The sequence below is a fragment of the Cornus florida genome, unplaced genomic scaffold (assembly GCF_030987335.1).
Source record: "Cornus florida cultivar Cherokee Brave unplaced genomic scaffold, ASM3098733v1 CherokeeBrave_3.0.0_Hap2_Chr10, whole genome shotgun sequence".
Taxonomy (NCBI): Eukaryota; Viridiplantae; Streptophyta; class Magnoliopsida; order Cornales; family Cornaceae; genus Cornus; species Cornus florida.
The window spans coordinates 99,766,828-99,784,003 of record NW_026775580.1 but is presented as its reverse complement, the minus strand read 5'-3'; the positions used below and the strand labels follow the sequence as shown (position 1 = coordinate 99,784,003).

Below are 17,176 nucleotides of genomic sequence, written 5' to 3'. Positions count from 1 at the left end.
GGGGAGATTTTCTGCATCCTGTGTGTTTAAGTTGGAAGAGGACAACTTCAAATGGGTTTTTACTGGTGTCTATGGCCCGGTTGTTGATGATGAGCGACCTATCTTTTGGGAGGAGCTTCGCCATGTCCAAGGATTGTGGTCTCTCCCTTGGTGTTTGGGAGGAGATTACAATGCTGTTAGATCCTCGTCAGAGAGATCTACAGGGGGTAGAAGATCCCTGGAAATGGACCAATTTTCTGATTTTATTGATGAGCATCTTCTTATTGATCTACTAATGGAAGGTGCAGCCTTTACTTGGTCAAATGGTAGGGATCCAATCACTCTTTCAAGGCTGGACAGATTTTTAATTTCAGGGGATTGGGAAGAGAAATTCCTAGATGTTGTTCAGGCAGTGTTAGCAAGGGTTACCTTTGATCATGTTCCTTTGGTCTTAGATTGTGGTGGTTTATGTTCTCAAAGATCCCCGTTTAGATTTGAGAATATGTGGCTGTGAGCGGAAGATTTCCAAGGGAAAGTCAGATCTTGGTGGGAGGAAGTTACTGCTTCGGGATCGCCCAGCTTTATAATTACGAAGAAGTTAAGGGCTCTCAAATTTGTTCTTAAGCAGTGGAACAAGGATGTCTTTGGGAATCTGGAATGGAGAAAGAATAGAGTTCTTGCTGATTTTTCTGAGATTGATCGTCTTGAAGAGGCAGGAGGGGATGTGGAATTTTTACGTTCCAGAAGAGTCTCTTGTCAGGCGGATTTCGCTGAGATTGCAAGTATGGAGGAGATCTCGTGGCGACAAAAATCTCGGGTTATTTGGCTAAAGGAAGGTGATCGGAAAACAAAATTCTTCCACCGGCTTGCTAATGCTCATAGGAGGAGTAACCATATAAGAAGAATTCGGGTGGATGGTGAGGAGTTGTGGAGAGAGGAAGAGGTGCGTAATGGTATTGCCTCCTTTTATCAAAAGCTTTATATCGAGCCTTTAGTTTGGAGGCCCAAACTTGATGGTCTTCATTTTGAGGCTATCTCTGAGCTTGAAAGAGATAGGATTGAGAATCCTTTCACTGAAGAGGAAGTTCTTAAGGCTTTATCAAGTTGTAATGGGGACAAAGCTCCGGGACCTGATGGCTTTACCATGCGATTTTTGATGGAAAGTTGGGCAGTTGTAAGAAATGAGGTAATGAGTACTTTTCAAGAGTTTCATTTTTTTGGCGTCTTTGAGAAGTCGCTTAATGCTTCTTTCATTGCCCTTATCCCAAAGAAGGGAAGCACTTCAGATATAAAGGATTTCCGTCCAATCAGTTTGGTGGGCTGTATTTACAAACTTATTGCTAAGGTGCTTGCTTTAAGGATGAGGGAAGTTATGGATGGGATCATCTCGGATTCCCAGAATGCCTTTGTCGGCGGTAGGCAAATTCTTGATTCAGTTCTTATTGCTGGCGAATGTGTAGATTCCAGATTTTGGAGTGGTATTCCTGGAGTTTTATGCAAACTTGACATTGAGAAATCATATGATCATGTGAATTGGAATTTCCTACTCTATTTGTTACAAAGAATGGGGTTTGGAAGTAAATGGAGGAAGTGGATTGAGATTTGTCTTTCGTCTGTCAAGTTTTCAGTTCTTGTGAATGGTTCTCCCGCTGGTTTCTTTGGTTGCTCTCGGGGTATAAGACAAGGTGACCCTTTGTCCTCTTTCCTTTTTTTTGTTGTTATGGAGGGCTTAAGCAGACTTATGCGCAGGGCTGAAGACCTTGGTTTTATAAAAGGTTCAGGGTGGGCAGAGATTTAGACCATCAGATGGAGATTTCTCATTTACTCTTTGCTGATGATACCCTGATTTTATGTGATGCTGATGTGTCTCAACTTCGATACTTGAGGTGTATCTTGACTTGCTTTCAGGCAGTTTCCGGGCTTAAGGTCAATGTGGCTAAGAGTGAGCTTGTCCCAGTAGGGAATGTTCAGGACATTTCCTCTTTAGCTGCAGTCCTTGGATGCAGAGTGAGTTCTTTCCCTATTCCTTATTTGGGCTTACCCCTAGGGGTTTCTGTAAGGTTAGTGGGGAGTTGGGATTCCGTGATTGATAGGTATGCGAAGAGATTGGCAGGCTGGAAGAAGCAATACTTGTCAAAGGGGGGTAAAGTTACTCTTATCAAAAGTACGTTATCGAGCCTTCCCACTTATTTTCTTTCTATGTTCTAAATTCCTTGTTCCGTTGTAGATAGGATTGAAAACATTCAAAGGAATTTCCTATGGGGAGGAAAGGGCGATGAATTCAAGTACCACCTTGTCAAATGGGAGGACGTTTGTAAGCCTGTGAAATTGGGTGGACTTGGAATAAGACGTTTAGTTCCTTTCAATCAAGCTCTCTTGGGTAAATGGTTATGGAGATATGGGAGGGAAAGACATCGTCCATGGCGCAGGCTAGTATCTTGTCGATTTGGGGACGATCTTTGGTGTGGGGATCAGCCATTTTCTCGTACATTTCCTAGATTATTCTGTATTGCTGTTGATAAACACGCCTACGTAGTTGATTGTTATCGGCTTGATAGCAGTGGGATTACGTGGGATGTGCATTTTCGGTGCTCTCTTCAGGACTGGGAGATGGACGAGGTATGTGTTTTTCTGGATCTCTTGTATCGGCAGGAGGGCGTTGGTAGAGATAATGATGTTTTGATTTGGGTTCCTTCTTCCCACGGTCGTTTTGAAGTTAAATCCTTGTTCTTATGTTTGTCTAATTTTGTTAATCGAGAATTCCCATGGAAAACCATTTGGCGGTCTATGGCTCCAACTAGAATGGCTTTCTTTGTTTGGACTGCTATGAGGGGAAAGATTTTGACAGTTGATAACTTGAGAAAAAGGGGTAATTATATTGTTAATTGGTGTTGCATATGCAAGGATACTGAAGAGTCCGTTGATCACCTCCTTTTGCATTGCCCTCTAGCGACTGATTGTTGGAATCTTATTGTTGGGTTGTTTAGCATGTGTTGGGTTATGCCACAATCTACTAAGGAATTAATCCATGTTTGGAGAGGATGTCGGGTGAGAAGAGATGTCCGCGATTTCTGGATAATTGTACCTCATTGTGTATGGTGGTGCATCTGGAAGGAGAGAAATAGCAGAATGTTCGAAGGGAAAGAGTCGCCTACAGCAATGGTCAAACTTTACATTCTTCGCTCTCTTTTCAATTATGTGAAGAGAAGTTTTTGTTCTTCTTCGGATGATTTAATTACTTTCTTGGATTCTTTGTTAGTCCTGGTCCCACTCTTGTAATTGGGACGCGTTCCCCTTTTGAACGCCTTTTCTTATATTATTTTTATTTATCAAAAAAAAAAAATATCAAGTTGATATATAGGCCAATAACAACAGGCTGCCAGAGAAAGAAGAAGCTGGATAGAGCTTAAGACAAGCTATAGGAGAAAAAGTCTCCGAGTAATCAACTCCATAGGTTCGAGTGTACTCTTTGGCAACTAAACTTTGCCTTAAGACTCTCAACAGAACCATCAACATGATACTTGACAGTGAAATTCCAACGATACCTGATAGTTCGTTTCCCAGAAGGGAGAGCAGCAAGATCCCATGTGTAATTCTTGTGAAGATCACTTATTTCCTCATCCATTGCGTTTATCCATCCAGACGTACACAAAGCCTACTGATAAGATAAAGGATAAAGTAAGTGCAAAAGATTGCGAGGAAGAACCACGATCATAAAACACAAAATTAGCAATGGGATGTGTAGTATAAATACGTTTACCTAGACATAATGCAATTGGTAAACCAAGGCACGACCACTACCGTGAGAACTATGGCCACCACGAATAGTACCACGGCCCCCACTGCTAGAAACTAAGGCAGAAGATTCTGTAGAAGTGACAGTGGAGCTTTGTCCCAAAGAGGACCTCAATAATCGAGAATATGCATTGGCAGCCATAGGTAACTTCTCGCTAGCAAGAATCTTTAAAGCCATGAAGATCGGAGTTTAAACCAGATAGCAATGAAGTAATCATAAACTCTTCCCAGTGACACTTCTGTTGCTCCAAATCAGCAGTAAATGGTTGATGTTGCAATAACTGATCCTAAAAATTTTTAAGAGTGCTGTTGTATTTAGACAATGGATCTCCGGACTGCTTAGTAGTGAAAATCTGCTCATACAACTAATAAACCTGAGAAAACATTGCTCTGGTGCAAGAATGACTCTGCAAGAGATTCCCAGATCTTCTTAGAAGACTCACCAAATGCAACTGTAGTGACAAATACGGGGTTCTATATTATGCCATAGCCATCCCATAACAATAGAATCTTCACGCATTCAATCTTCGTATAGCTTAGACTTCATGTCAATGGAGGTGGGGGTGGGGGTGGGGGTGGGTTGGGTGGGGTCCTCAGTAAAGTATTTCAATTTTCTATGCCCACATGAGCAAACCTGTATGGCATGAGCCCAAGGAAGATAATTAACCCCATTCAGCTTTGTCGAAGTAATCGACTTAGGTATATCATTATCCTTGAGTGGTTGTAGTTTATCCTTAAAAAAAAAAAAAAAAAAATTCAAAACTAAGATCCAAGGACAGAAGCAGAAGTTGGTCAGCAAGTTCAGATGAATCTGGAACCAGGGAAGTGCAAATTCTGAAAGCCCAAGCAACCAAAGACAGTTGTAGAAGCAGAAAATTCCAGAAAAAGCACATCAAATCTTTGCACAGAGACAGCCTCAGCCGAACCCCCTATACTATGTTTGGTTGGAGGGAAGGATTGAGGAGGAATGTATGAGAGAGGTGATAAAATAAATTTTCCGTGTTTGGTTGGAGGGAAGGGAAAGGAGGGAGGAAGCATCCCTCCTTCCTTTGTATTTTTCTATCCGCACAAATTTGGGAGAAAGAAGAGAGAGAGAAAAAAGTAATAATTAACATAAATATGTATTTTCTAATTCTAACCTTCCTAAAAATTTGGAATCAATATAGAATTTTAGAATTTTAAATAACAAGGGTATATTAGTAAAAATTATATAAAAATCATCTTTCCCTTTCTTCCAACCAAACAAAAAAAATGTGTCATCCCATCCATCCTTTCTATTATCCATTCCATCCAACCAAACAAAAAGTGAGGGAAACACTTTCCCTTTCCTAAGGATACCTCATCCATCTTCTTTTGCATTGCCCCATGGCCAAGGATTGTTGGGATTTGATGCTTGGCTTGTTTGGGTTCCAATGGGTCATGCCTCACTCCGCCAGAGAGTTGGTCGAGGCTTGGAGAGAGTGTTTTGTGGGGGGCCATGTTCGTGATGCTTGGAAGGCTACTCCTCTTTGTGTGTGGTGGTGTATTTGGCTTGAGAGGAATATGAGATATTTTGAGGGGAAGGAGAGGCCTATTTCTTTTCTTAAGTTCTCTATTGTTTTCACTCTTTTTTGTTGGATCTCAAGTAGAGATTATAGATCTTTTGATGAAATAGTTGATTTTTTGGCCTCTTTGAAAGTGTAATGGCTGTTTTGGCCTGTTGTTGTTCCCTTGGGATGCGCTTCCCTTTTGAGCGCTTTTTATAAATTTCTTACTTATCATAAAAAAGGATACCTCATCCATCCGTTCCCCTCTACCGTCCATCCTTTTTTCCATCCCTCCAACCAGAGTACTAGAGCCAAAGAAATCAATCCAAATGCAACAAATCAGCCAACAAGCAGCAATCAAAGTATCTCCAAGTCAAAAGCACATCATATAGTATTGATCTTGACCAACATAAACAACTGAAAACCCCCCAGAAACCAGATCGAAATCAACAGGGTTGAAATCCAGAAATTCTTTAGGAAAATGAAAAAAAAAAAAAAAAACCTATACAGCTTCAAAAAGAGTAAAAAATAACACCATAAATCCCAGAAAATTCAGGCTATCCAGGCTGTATAATTCTTGACCAGTTGATGCTGACATCAGCATGTCGTCATTGTGACATCAGCGTTCTCGGTGGCTGATTTGTTGTAGGGTTTAAAGAAGAGAAGAAGAGGAAAATGAGAAGAGAAATTAAGATGGTTGTAGGGTTTCTACACCACCTCTTCTATAGATTTAATGAGATATGCAAATTACAATTATGCCTCGAAGTAAACAAGTAAAACTCTAAACACTCTCTAACTCTTAACATTTTCAATCCTTTCAGGGAGAAGGTTTCATGGTTGGGGTGAAGATAAATCCTGTACCGGGTTTGCCTTCTGGATTCCCGGTAATATTCTCTAGTCTACTTCTTATAAGCATCCTTCTTGAGCTCACCTGTGTGAAAATTTTCTGAAATCTGATACCATCTACATTTGACAAATCCTTTGAAAAGGAATTGCTTCGATTTGTCCTAAAACATGTTGAAGATAAAAATGTGGAAGCCCTTCTCGAGGTATGTGGAATTTCTTGCAGCCTTCTGTTTTTCCTAGTTGCCAATACACCCTAACCTCACCATTAGATTATTATTATTATTTTTATCATCAAACTTTTGTATTCAGGGATTACTAGAGGTTCGTGAGGCGATTAGGCCATTGCTATCCAATTCCAATGACCGTCTTAAGGATCTTTTGTTCTTGGACATTGCACTTGATTCCACAGTTAGGACAGCCATTGAAAGGGGATACGAGGAGTTGAATAGTTCTCAACCACAGGTATATTCTCTTGTCAGCATGTCTGCATCTGTATAATTCTGTTAACTAGTTAATTTCTTTCTTTTTCTCTTAACTGGATTTTGTCTCAGTTCTTGCAACAGTTATGGGTGCTTTTAGTTTCATAATATGAAATATATTTTTGACTAGCAGATTTTTGTGTTTTGCAGAAAATTATGTACTTCATAGCTCTTGTTCTTGAAAACCTTGCACTTTCATCAGATGATAATGAGGATCTCATCTATTGCTTAAAGGTAATCACCAACTCATTTAAATGATTAAATCATTAAATTGCTAGCTCATTTCTAGATAGTACTCTAATTCAAAAAGATGTAATTTCACAAATATAAGGTGCAGAAATTTAGGTTAAAAGACACAATAACAGCTTTTTATCATATTTATCAATGGTGCTTTGACAGGTCTATAGGCAGTGCATAATGTAAACAGGGTGCACAAAATCTTCTACTTTCAAAATTGCTGTTTGTACCACTTAAATCCAGTATGAAAGATTTTCTATACCTGTACAAAGTACAAACACTCATAAACAATTTGATTTGTTTATCAGAAAAATGAACTATGTAGAATGCAGTATATAGTCTTTAAGAAGCAATAAGAAAATTAAGCAATATAAATACCCACTTTTTTTTTTTTTTTTTTTTGCCTTTTTGGGTAAGTAAGTCACACACATCCCTTTGTCCCACTGGGGACTCGACCACTCAACTTCCCATTTGGAAGGAGGAGGAGATACCACTTGGGCGAAGCCTTTGGTAAATGCTTGCTGTTCACGTGGCTTGCATTTTAGAATATAAGAAATAGAGAGCATAACTTTTCCTTCTTTCTTAATCATTGAGAAATTGACAACTGTACATGTCCTTTTGTTGCGGTTGAACTTTATATCTGATTTTGAGGAAGGCTTGGGTATTCCTGCTTTGTGGACAACATGGTTTCACCTAAGTTGGTGGAAATATTGAGTTACGATTCCAAATGAGTTCATCAATATATGTACTTTTGGCATGAATTTGTTGTTGTGCAAGTTCATTGTCTTTTGAAAATTCAAATCATCAGTCACCAGACATCACTCACCAGTCATTCCATGTGAGGGGGAAAAAGAAGAAAAAACTGATGCAGCGTTGCCATAGTAATCTAAAAATGTTCTCTTTTGTGCTTTTAAGGGATGGAATCAAGCTTTAAGCATGTCAAAGAGTGGAGATAATCACTGGGCACTATATGCAAAATCAGTCCTTGACAGAACCCGACTTTCACTTGCAAGCAAGGCAGAGCGGTACCTTCAAATATTGCAACCATCCGCTGAGTATCTCGGATCACAGCTTGGAGTGGACCAATGGGCTGTATGTTAATCCTGCTATAATCTAAAGATTCTAAATAAGAACTTCTGATTTTGTTAAATACAACTACCTTTATTCCATATGTATAATCACTTCATGCAGGTGAACATATTCACCGAGGAGATTATTCGTGCTGGTTCAGCTGCTTCATTGTCCTCACTTCTCAATCGACTCGATCCTATTCTTCGCAACACTGCCAATTTGGGAAGGTGGATTAAGCCTTATTGTTATAAACTCAACAATCAAGCAATTGTTTCTTTTGATTTTTTAACATAATTGGTTCATCAATTCTAGTTCCTAACTGTTCACTTGGTATTAGATAAAAGTTGGAGGAAGGGTGGGGAAGAGGGACAGGGATGGACCCATGATGAGACATGGCCCTCCAAATTTTTTGGAAATATGAATAGTTGAAATTAAAAATATTAAAATGATTTACTGATCAAAAAATATATATATATAATAAAGATTTTACAGTGGCCTCCCAAAAGCTCACTGGATTCCTCCAGGCCTTACTTTTTGAAGTCCACATTAAAAAAATTGATAAAAAAAGAAGAAGATGATGATGATGAGAATATAACCTGTAAACCTCTTTCTCATCATTTTACTATTTTTTCACTCTGGTTTTTTGGTCCATTTTTATGCATATATATGCCAAAACTAGATATGTTTTTTTATGCTTGGGTTACAATATGCTTTTTGTTTACTAATGATCTTATCTTGGCTTTTTTTATATTAAAAATATATAGTATGCCTTCTATTGTAAAGAAACCATATTATAGTATGTATGTTACTTAAATTTTTATTTATATACTACTAATTTGAGTCATTTGACTCCTCAAGTAGACGTTTCTGAGTCCGTCCATGAAAGTGGGAGGAAAAGAGATAAGATGGAGAGAGCTTTCCTTGCTTATTATTAAGAAAGGGAGAAGGGAAAGGAAAGGAGAGAGGAGACTTCCCTTCAAGCCCACTATTTTCTTCTTGCCCAAAAGTGGGTGGAAAGGAACAGGGAAACCAAGGTTTTTTCCCCATTTTTGTCCATCAAGTTATACCTTTTTGTTATTATGTAAGAGTATAACGGTAAAATTAAGCGACATCCATTTCCTTCCTACTCAACCAAACAAAAAGGAAGAAAATTTCTTTTTTCTTGGAAACTGTTGCATCCCTCATAATAGCTTCACTTCCAATTTTGCATCCCTCGTACCAAATGGAGCTTAAAAGTTTCAGCTTTCTGATCTTGAGTTATGATTTGAATGTCATTATATGGTATGGTGGTGTTATAATTTGAAGCCAAAGCTTGGGACTTTTATAGTAATATTAACCATCTTTGGATGGCCTGATACAGTTGGCAGCTTATCAGCCCGGTTGAAGCTGTTGGATATGTAGTTGTTGTAGATGAGTTGCTTACTGTTCAGAATAAATCCTATGGACAGCCAACAATTTTGGTGGCAAAATCTGTAAAAGGAGAGGAGGAAATTCCAGATGGTGTGGTTGCTGTGCTGACACCTGACATGCCAGATGTGCTATCTCATGTCTCTGTTCGAGCAAGAAACAGCAAGGTAATTCTCTGTCACTCTTCTTTTCTTTTTCTTGTCTGTACTCTCTTTCATACATGAGATGTCCCTTTTTTTTTTCCCTGTTCTACGTGGGTTTGAGTCTTATACTAGTCATTTTGTGCAAAGTATGTCATAAGTTATCTTTTCTTCCTAGCACCTGGTGTAGATGGGACATACATTGGGTAATATACCTTTTTTCTTTTCTTGTGGGCTCTTGTTGAAATGAAATAATGAATGATATTGACGACAGACATTGAGACCATTATTTTTCTCTTTACAGGTTTGCTTTGCTACTTGCTTTGATCCGAGTATTTTGGCTGATATCCAAGCCTATGAAGGAAAGTATTTGCATCTAAAACCTACATCTTCAGATGTAGCTTATAGGTAATAATATCCTGAATTATTGTTGGAGATTTCATATTGTTATCCGAGATATGATAGGCTAAAATCATGGATGTAACTTACCATATTAGCCAATATATGATAGGCTAGAATCATGAAATTTGACTTTATTTACGCATATGTCTAGGCATAGAATATCAATGATTTTATTTAGTTTCCCTTTTTGTAATAGTAACATGTGCTTTTTTAGTATATAAATACCAGAGCTGTGAAAGAGTGTTAAAAAGCCACATTCAAGCCTTTTACATATATCTCTTGTATTTTTTCTATCTTGTATTTCTTTTTGGTATTAGAGCCAGGGTGGTTCAACTGCAACAAGGGCATTGCGAGTGGCACCACCCATTCCCATTCAAGAATGGTCGGAGGAGACATTGTTGATGGTTTGTGGTACGAGGAGACATTGGTGATTCTTCCATCTACATATTTTTAAATGTGTGTATGAAGGGAAATGGTCTGAGGAGACAATGTTAATTATTTATGGTCTGAGGAGACATTGTTGATTCTTTCATTTACATATTCTAAACATGTGTATGAAAGGTAATGGTTTGAGAAGACATTATTGATTCTTCCATCTACAAATTTTAAACATATGTATGAAGGTAAATGGTCTGAGGAGACAGTATTGGTTGTTTTTGGTTTGAGAAGACATGGTTGGTTGCTTATGGTCTAAAGAGACATTGTTAATGGTTTATGGTCAAAGGAGACACTAGCTGAGTTAGATAAGACGTATCCATAATGGTTTGTCGAAAACATCATGATTATGTCTTGGCTAATCAATTTAATGTAGCCAAACAGAGTTGTTGGCTATATATTTATAAAGATCGTGTTTGAGGAAACCTTGTCCAAAGTGGACGTCTCGGATATTCACGCACCAACTTGAGGGGGAGTGTTAGTCGCAATATAATATGCTAGAATCATGAACGTAACTTACCATATTAGCTAAGATATGATAGGCTAGAATTCTGGGATTTGAATTATTTATGCATATTCCTAGGCATATTAGCATAAATATGCAATGATTTTATTTAGTTTCCTTTTTTGTGATATTAACATGTGTTCTTTTTAGTATAAAAAGAAGAAGTTTTGGGTTTTGGCTTACCTAAACTAAGAGCCAAGAGCTATATTTATATACAAGAATAGGGTAAAAAGAAAGGAAATCAAATCAAAGAAAAACAGGAAATATGCCAAAATCTACATGATCCCATGATTACGGGGATCTTATCTGTGTTGCTGAAAACAACTAATAATAAAATAATAATAATAATACAGATATTTCAGCACTCCCCCTCAAGCTGGAGTGAAGATATCAATCAAACCCAGCTTGGTAATCGAGGAATGAAGCAAAGATGGACCAACGGATTTGGTGAACACATCTGTGACTGATTAGAGGACCGAACAAAACACGGCTTGATAATTCCCGAACGAACCTTCTCTCTGATAAAATGAATGACCACCTCTATATGTTTAGTCCTCTCATAAAGAACAGAATTTGAAGCAAGCATGATGGCTGACTTATTATCACAAAACAAGTCTGAGGACTGGAGTTCCTCCAAGAAAGATCGAAGCCAGAGAATCTCACAAGTACCCTGGGCTATGGCACGATACTCAGCCTCTGCTGAAGATCTCAAAACTATAGGTTGCTTCTTACTTTTCCAGGATATAAGATGATCTCCATAGAAAGTACAGAAGTCAGATGTAGAACGTGAAACGTGGCTCCACAATGTTGACAAATAACCTTTCCCTCTGGAAGTGTAGAATTAGCAGCAAGAGCCATCCGATAAATTGGAGTCTCTGGTAAAGCTACTGGCTGAGAGATCTGACATCTATGTTCCTCATGGTCAACAGTAGCGAATGCATCATATAAATCAGGCATAGGAGAGGTGTTTATGATCTGAGTTCTAAGAGCATCACACTCGGATAGTAAACCCATAAAAAACTGGTAGGTATGCTGGCGGTCCAGTTTCTTGACCAAAAAAGTTGCAGCAGCTTCAGAGAAATCGGAGAGAGGTTCATACTGTGCTAATTCTTCCCACCTATACTGGAGGTACCCAAAATACTCTGATATTGATAGCTTAAGTGTCTCCTGAGATGTATGAGCAATCTCCTGATAGAGTTCAAAGATACAAGCGTCATTGTGGGAATGGGCATACATCTTGTTAAGGGCTTGCCACACACGAAAAATGGAAGTGTGAAACATGAACATATTATAGATATGCTTCTCCATTGAGTTGAAGATCCAACCCAGAATGGTGCACCTGTCCATGTCCCATGCAATATATTTAGTGTCTGTCTTTTCTGATTCCTTAATTAGACCCAAAAGCCAACCAGTTTTCCCTTTCCCTCCAATATAGAGTTGAAGAGAACGGGAACGAGATACGAAGTTGCGCCCATTCAAGAGCACACTGGTAACTTGCTGTGCCGGAGTATGATGTGTCAAAGATAAAGTATGCTGGACTGATGATAAAGTGTCCGTTTGGCTACTAGAATCAGTCATAGTACCAAAATGAGGCTGGTCCACACGTCAAAGCAGGAGGAAAGAGAAGAAAAAAAATAAGGCCAGAAAAATTGGCGTTTTCGTCCAAATATGCTGCCGAACAAACACCGGTAGCCCACAAAAGGAAAAAAAAAAACCAGGACCCTTAGATCATAAAAAACCTAAGACTATGTTTGGTACGATGGGTTTGAAGGGAGAGGATAACATTAGTTACGAGGGAAATGGAAGGGAAGGGAAAGGAAGGATAATTTTAATCTCCCATCGTGTTTGGTTGATTAATGAATGGAAAAGAAATGGAAGAATAATAATCATGTTTGGGAAAGGAAAGGAAAGGAAAGAGAATTATTTTAATAAATTTACTATTATGCCCTTTTATATTTTAAAAGATAAATTTATATATATATATTTTGTCTCCTATATAAAGGCCCATGGATCGGCTACCAGAAAAGGAAAAATTTTTTTAGGGCAAATCATTTCAGCCTCCATCTCTATTCTCGTTCTCAACTCTGAACTTGCCCTCTCTCTCTCTGTTACTGCAAACTACTATAAGAATCAGAAGTTCAAAACCCATATAATTCAATTTATATATTTGTCTGCAAGAATCAAAAGTTCAAAACCCATATCGGCATCATTTCAGATTGTTTAAAAAATCAAAACCCATATCGATCTTTCAGTTTCCATCGCCTGCTATTCCAATTCGGGTTCGCCGTTCGCAAGATTCAGCCGCAGGCCCTCTTTCTCTCAACTCTCAAGCTTGCCCCCCTCTCTCTCTGCAACTGCTAACTTGTACGTATGGGTTTTGTTTTATTTTTATTTTTTCTAAATCAACTAATTAAGGTCTGTAATTCTTGTTTTGCAAACTAAATTCACATGTAATCAAGGGCAAAATTGGCATTAGAAATCACACACCAAGCCTCTCCTTCCCTTTCCTTCCATTATAGGAGGTTAAGAAATTTACTGTTTAGGCCTTGTGTTAACCCTCCAAAACCTTGCCTTGCCTTCCAACCATTTAAGCCAAACGCAAATTTTTAATCACCCTCCATCACCTTCCCTTTCCTTTCCTCCCTTTTCCATTGCACCTAACTGACCCTAAGGGAATTCTCCTAAAAAAAAGGAGTCAAAAACAGAGGGTCATCCGAGGGGTCCGGCGCAAGGGCTAGGAGGAGATGGAGGTGCGCCGGAGGTGAGGGAAAATAGAGAGAGAGAAGGTGGCGGCGTTGGGGAGGAAGATGGGGAGGTGAAGGTTTTTGTTTTGCTCTGATACCAAAAAGAAGAAGTTCTGGTTTTGGCTTACTCAAACCGAGAGCCAAGAGCTATATTTATATATAAGAATAGGGTACAAAGAAAGGAAACCAAATCAAAGAAAAATAGGAAATATGCTAAAATCTACGTGATCCCATGATTATGGGGATCTTATCTACATGATCCTATGATTACGGGGATTTTATCTACGTGATCCCATGATAATAGGGATCTTACATAAAACACCTAATAAAAGACTGAAAACAGCTAATAAAAATAAAAATAATAATAATACAGATATTTCAACAGTATATAAATACCATAGTTGTGAATGAGTGTTAAAAAGCCTCATTCAAGCCTTTACATATTATTATGAGTAGTGCTACACATCTTGAATAAAAATTCGAGATTTGATCTTAAATTAATGTCCTCTAATTTAATACATATTACATTGTAGTCTTTTATGCATATGTGTTTACTATTTTAGCTAAAAGAACTAAATGAATTGTCAATTGAAGGAAAAGGAAAGAATAAATAATTACACTAGGTTTTCTCTCTCTATCTTTAATTTACTTTCATCTACTAATCATTTACAATATATATTCAAGTGTGTGTCAGTGTGTGTGTGTGTGTCTATATATATATATATATTCTCTTATGCACTCTCTATGTTTTTCAGCAACTCTATATCTTTGTTGGGTATGTCTTTAAAATTTAATCTTAATTAAAAAAATACCAAATTAAAATATAATTATAAAAAGTGTTAAGTGAATTATGTAAATTTGGGTTCTTATTCACCAGGAAGAGATCACTCGTTCATGGTAAAAATTTGTAGTTTCTAGTTTTAATTATTTGCAAATTTAAGAGAAAGAGTCTCCCAAAAGAAGATATATACCGGTAAGATTGAATTCAAGTTATTAAGTTATATTAGGATTTGGATTCTATAATCATAAGTTTTGCCATTTTTTCTCTCTTTCCTATTTTAAGATCTTTTCTATATTAAAAAAATTATTTTAAAAATATACAAAGCAAATTATTTTTAAAACATACAAAGCATCCAAATAAGCTGACAACTAAGCAGCCACCTAATTCACGATAAAATCACAAATTAAAATTCGTGAAGTATAGCATTTTCCTATTATTATTCTCATTCAAGCCTTTACATATTTATCTTGTATTTCTTCTATTATAATGTGCATCATGAAATAATATTTCAGTTTTTCTCCAGTACAAAACCCACTTTTTATATTCTCGATAAGTAGGAAAATTCATTGCTTAGCTACAATTACATGATCTGCAAAAACTGATAGCTAATCTTTCTCCCACTCTTATATTTTATTTCAGCGAGGTGAAGGAGGGCCATCTAACAAGTGAAAGCTCATCTAATTCGGAAGAAGCTGGACTTTTTCCATCTATAACTTTAGCCAAAAAGCAGTTTGGTGGTAGATATGCCATATCCTCTGAGGAGTTCACAAGTGAAATGGTTTGAGTTGGCAGTGTGAACTTTGTTTTGTATTTGAGGAGTTATTTGATTATCTTCTTTTCTATTTAGTGCTGAGAGATATATATAATGACAATTATTTATATTAATTCCATGGAATGCTGTACAGCTTTCCATATCATTTCCATTTTGAGATTGTGCAACTTACAGGATTCTTATTTTTCTAGGTTGGAGCTAAATCACGTAATATTGCATATCTTAAAGGAAAAGTGCCATCTTGGGTTGGGATTCCTACCTCTGTTGCCCTACCATTTGGAGTTTTTGAGAAAGTTCTTTCATATGATTCAAATCAGGTTTTTCTCATTGCATGAGCCTACCTTTTCATGTATCCTTAAAGTAGTTTGCAATAACAGTTATTTACTATCATTTAATTCAGTAACTTCTAGCATTTTCATAATTTAAGTGTGTGTAGTGTTTTTTTATTTTTGTATACCTTGGAATAGAGACATCATTAACCTGGTAAATTTGACATTTGCATCAAAACTACAAAAAATATTGGTTAGTTGTAATTGGTGCAGTAGTATGCCCATTTAAGGGATTTTTCTCAGGGAGGGATTTCAGTTAGTAATCTAAAAGGATAGGTTAACACAGGTGAGACTAAATTTACAATTATAATGAAGCTACACTGTGAGTCTCCTTGGTTGACTCTATCAATCTTCAACAATTTGGAAATGAAAATAGAGAAAATGATCATGTTAAGAAACACCTTTATCACTAAACAATGGTTAGTAATGTCTTAGCTCAGGGTTAATTTTGCGTGTGGAAGGTTGCACAAAACAACGAGTATTTCTTGAAGCAGTCACAGTAATATTGTAAATTGCCACATGCTGGAGATGTAATTCCATTCCTAGAATCTGTTAAGCCAGCATTTCTGTCATGGTGCCTTCCATCACTTAAAGGTTGGCAGAGTTTCTGTTTGTGATGAATTCCGTTCCATCTGTAGAAATTGTAGAAGGAAACGCACATATTAATTTACTTTTGTTTGCATAGTATTTAGTTCCTGGAAAGTTCAATTCTGCAGCTCAAATCATGTAGATAATATCTTCTGTTCTCCTTTAATCTTTGGTGTGGTTTTTTTGTTCCTTTAATCCATTTCTTAATCCTGCCAGCTCATAACTGTCCTGAATTTAATTGGCAGGGAGTAGCAAAAAAGTTGCAGCTCCTGAAAACAAAGTTAGGGAAAGAAGATTTCAGTGCTCTTAAGGAGATCCGTAAGACAGTTTTAGAGCTTGCAGCACCACCCCAGTTGGTAAGCCATTCTACTGATGGACTTGAAAGATTTTATGTATTTTCTTGTCACATAAGTAAGATTCAGAAAATTGTGAGAGCACAAAAGCATATGTTTCTTACATTGTTTATGGACAACTTACCTACAAATAAAATACGTTAGCGAGGTGATATAATATTCAAAATGTTTTGGGTGCATTTGTATCTACCATTGACCTCTGCATCTATAGCCGGGCCATAGATTGGATACTGTTAGAGGATTTAAATATTAAAGTTACACCCTCTTTAAGAGCTCAAACTTGTAGAGTAGATGGTGGTTAACATATACTATTTGCTTACAAGGGGTTAAAACATAGGGTTTGTGTTCGTAACCCCTTGGATGCTTAAGATGAGGCTATCCATCAGCTAGATTTCACACCTGGAATGCATTTTTGCTTTTGAAGTTTATAATTTGTTTCTATAGTGTCAATAAAACATGAAAAGTGGTAATCTTATTAAGAAGCAACTCTGTAGGACTTACTTGCTTAACAAAAAGTCTGTAGTAAGGACTTCATGGGAAAACGATGTTAAACCATAGTTATTAATCCCGCTTCACATTGACTCAAACAGACCAAAACGTTCAACTCCAGTCATGAAACAATATCTTACCTCACTATATATTTCATTTTGTTCCGCATATGTTGTCACTATTGAAATGGGTTGTATGGATTATAATTCTCACAAAGTGGAAGATAGAGAATCACTGGAATTCAAAATTTTATTAGTAGGATACTAAATCTAAACAGTATCATGAGATAATTTAGTTC

At 37.3% G+C, this 17,176-nt stretch overlaps 1 protein-coding gene across 4 annotated transcripts in view; it reads left to right on the top strand.

The window, feature by feature from the left end:
- LOC132276329 (alpha-glucan water dikinase, chloroplastic) overlaps window positions 1-17,176 on the top strand; it is a 35,198-nt gene that overhangs the window by 12,090 nt on the left and 5,932 nt on the right. For all 4 annotated transcript variants that reach the window (XM_059777713.1, XM_059777714.1, XM_059777711.1 and 1 more), the window contains 11 exons: window positions 6,122-6,184; window positions 6,290-6,349; window positions 6,456-6,608; window positions 6,776-6,859; window positions 7,778-7,954; window positions 8,054-8,160; window positions 9,294-9,507; window positions 9,785-9,888; window positions 14,987-15,125; window positions 15,311-15,436; window positions 16,282-16,392. In XM_059777713.1, coding sequence (XP_059633696.1) covers window positions 6,122-6,184; window positions 6,290-6,349; window positions 6,456-6,608; window positions 6,776-6,859; window positions 7,778-7,954; window positions 8,054-8,160; window positions 9,294-9,507; window positions 9,785-9,888; window positions 14,987-15,125; window positions 15,311-15,436; window positions 16,282-16,392 — 1,338 coding nt within the window. The remainder of the gene's footprint in view (window positions 1-6,121; window positions 6,185-6,289; window positions 6,350-6,455; window positions 6,609-6,775; window positions 6,860-7,777; window positions 7,955-8,053; window positions 8,161-9,293; window positions 9,508-9,784; window positions 9,889-14,986; window positions 15,126-15,310; window positions 15,437-16,281; window positions 16,393-17,176) is intronic.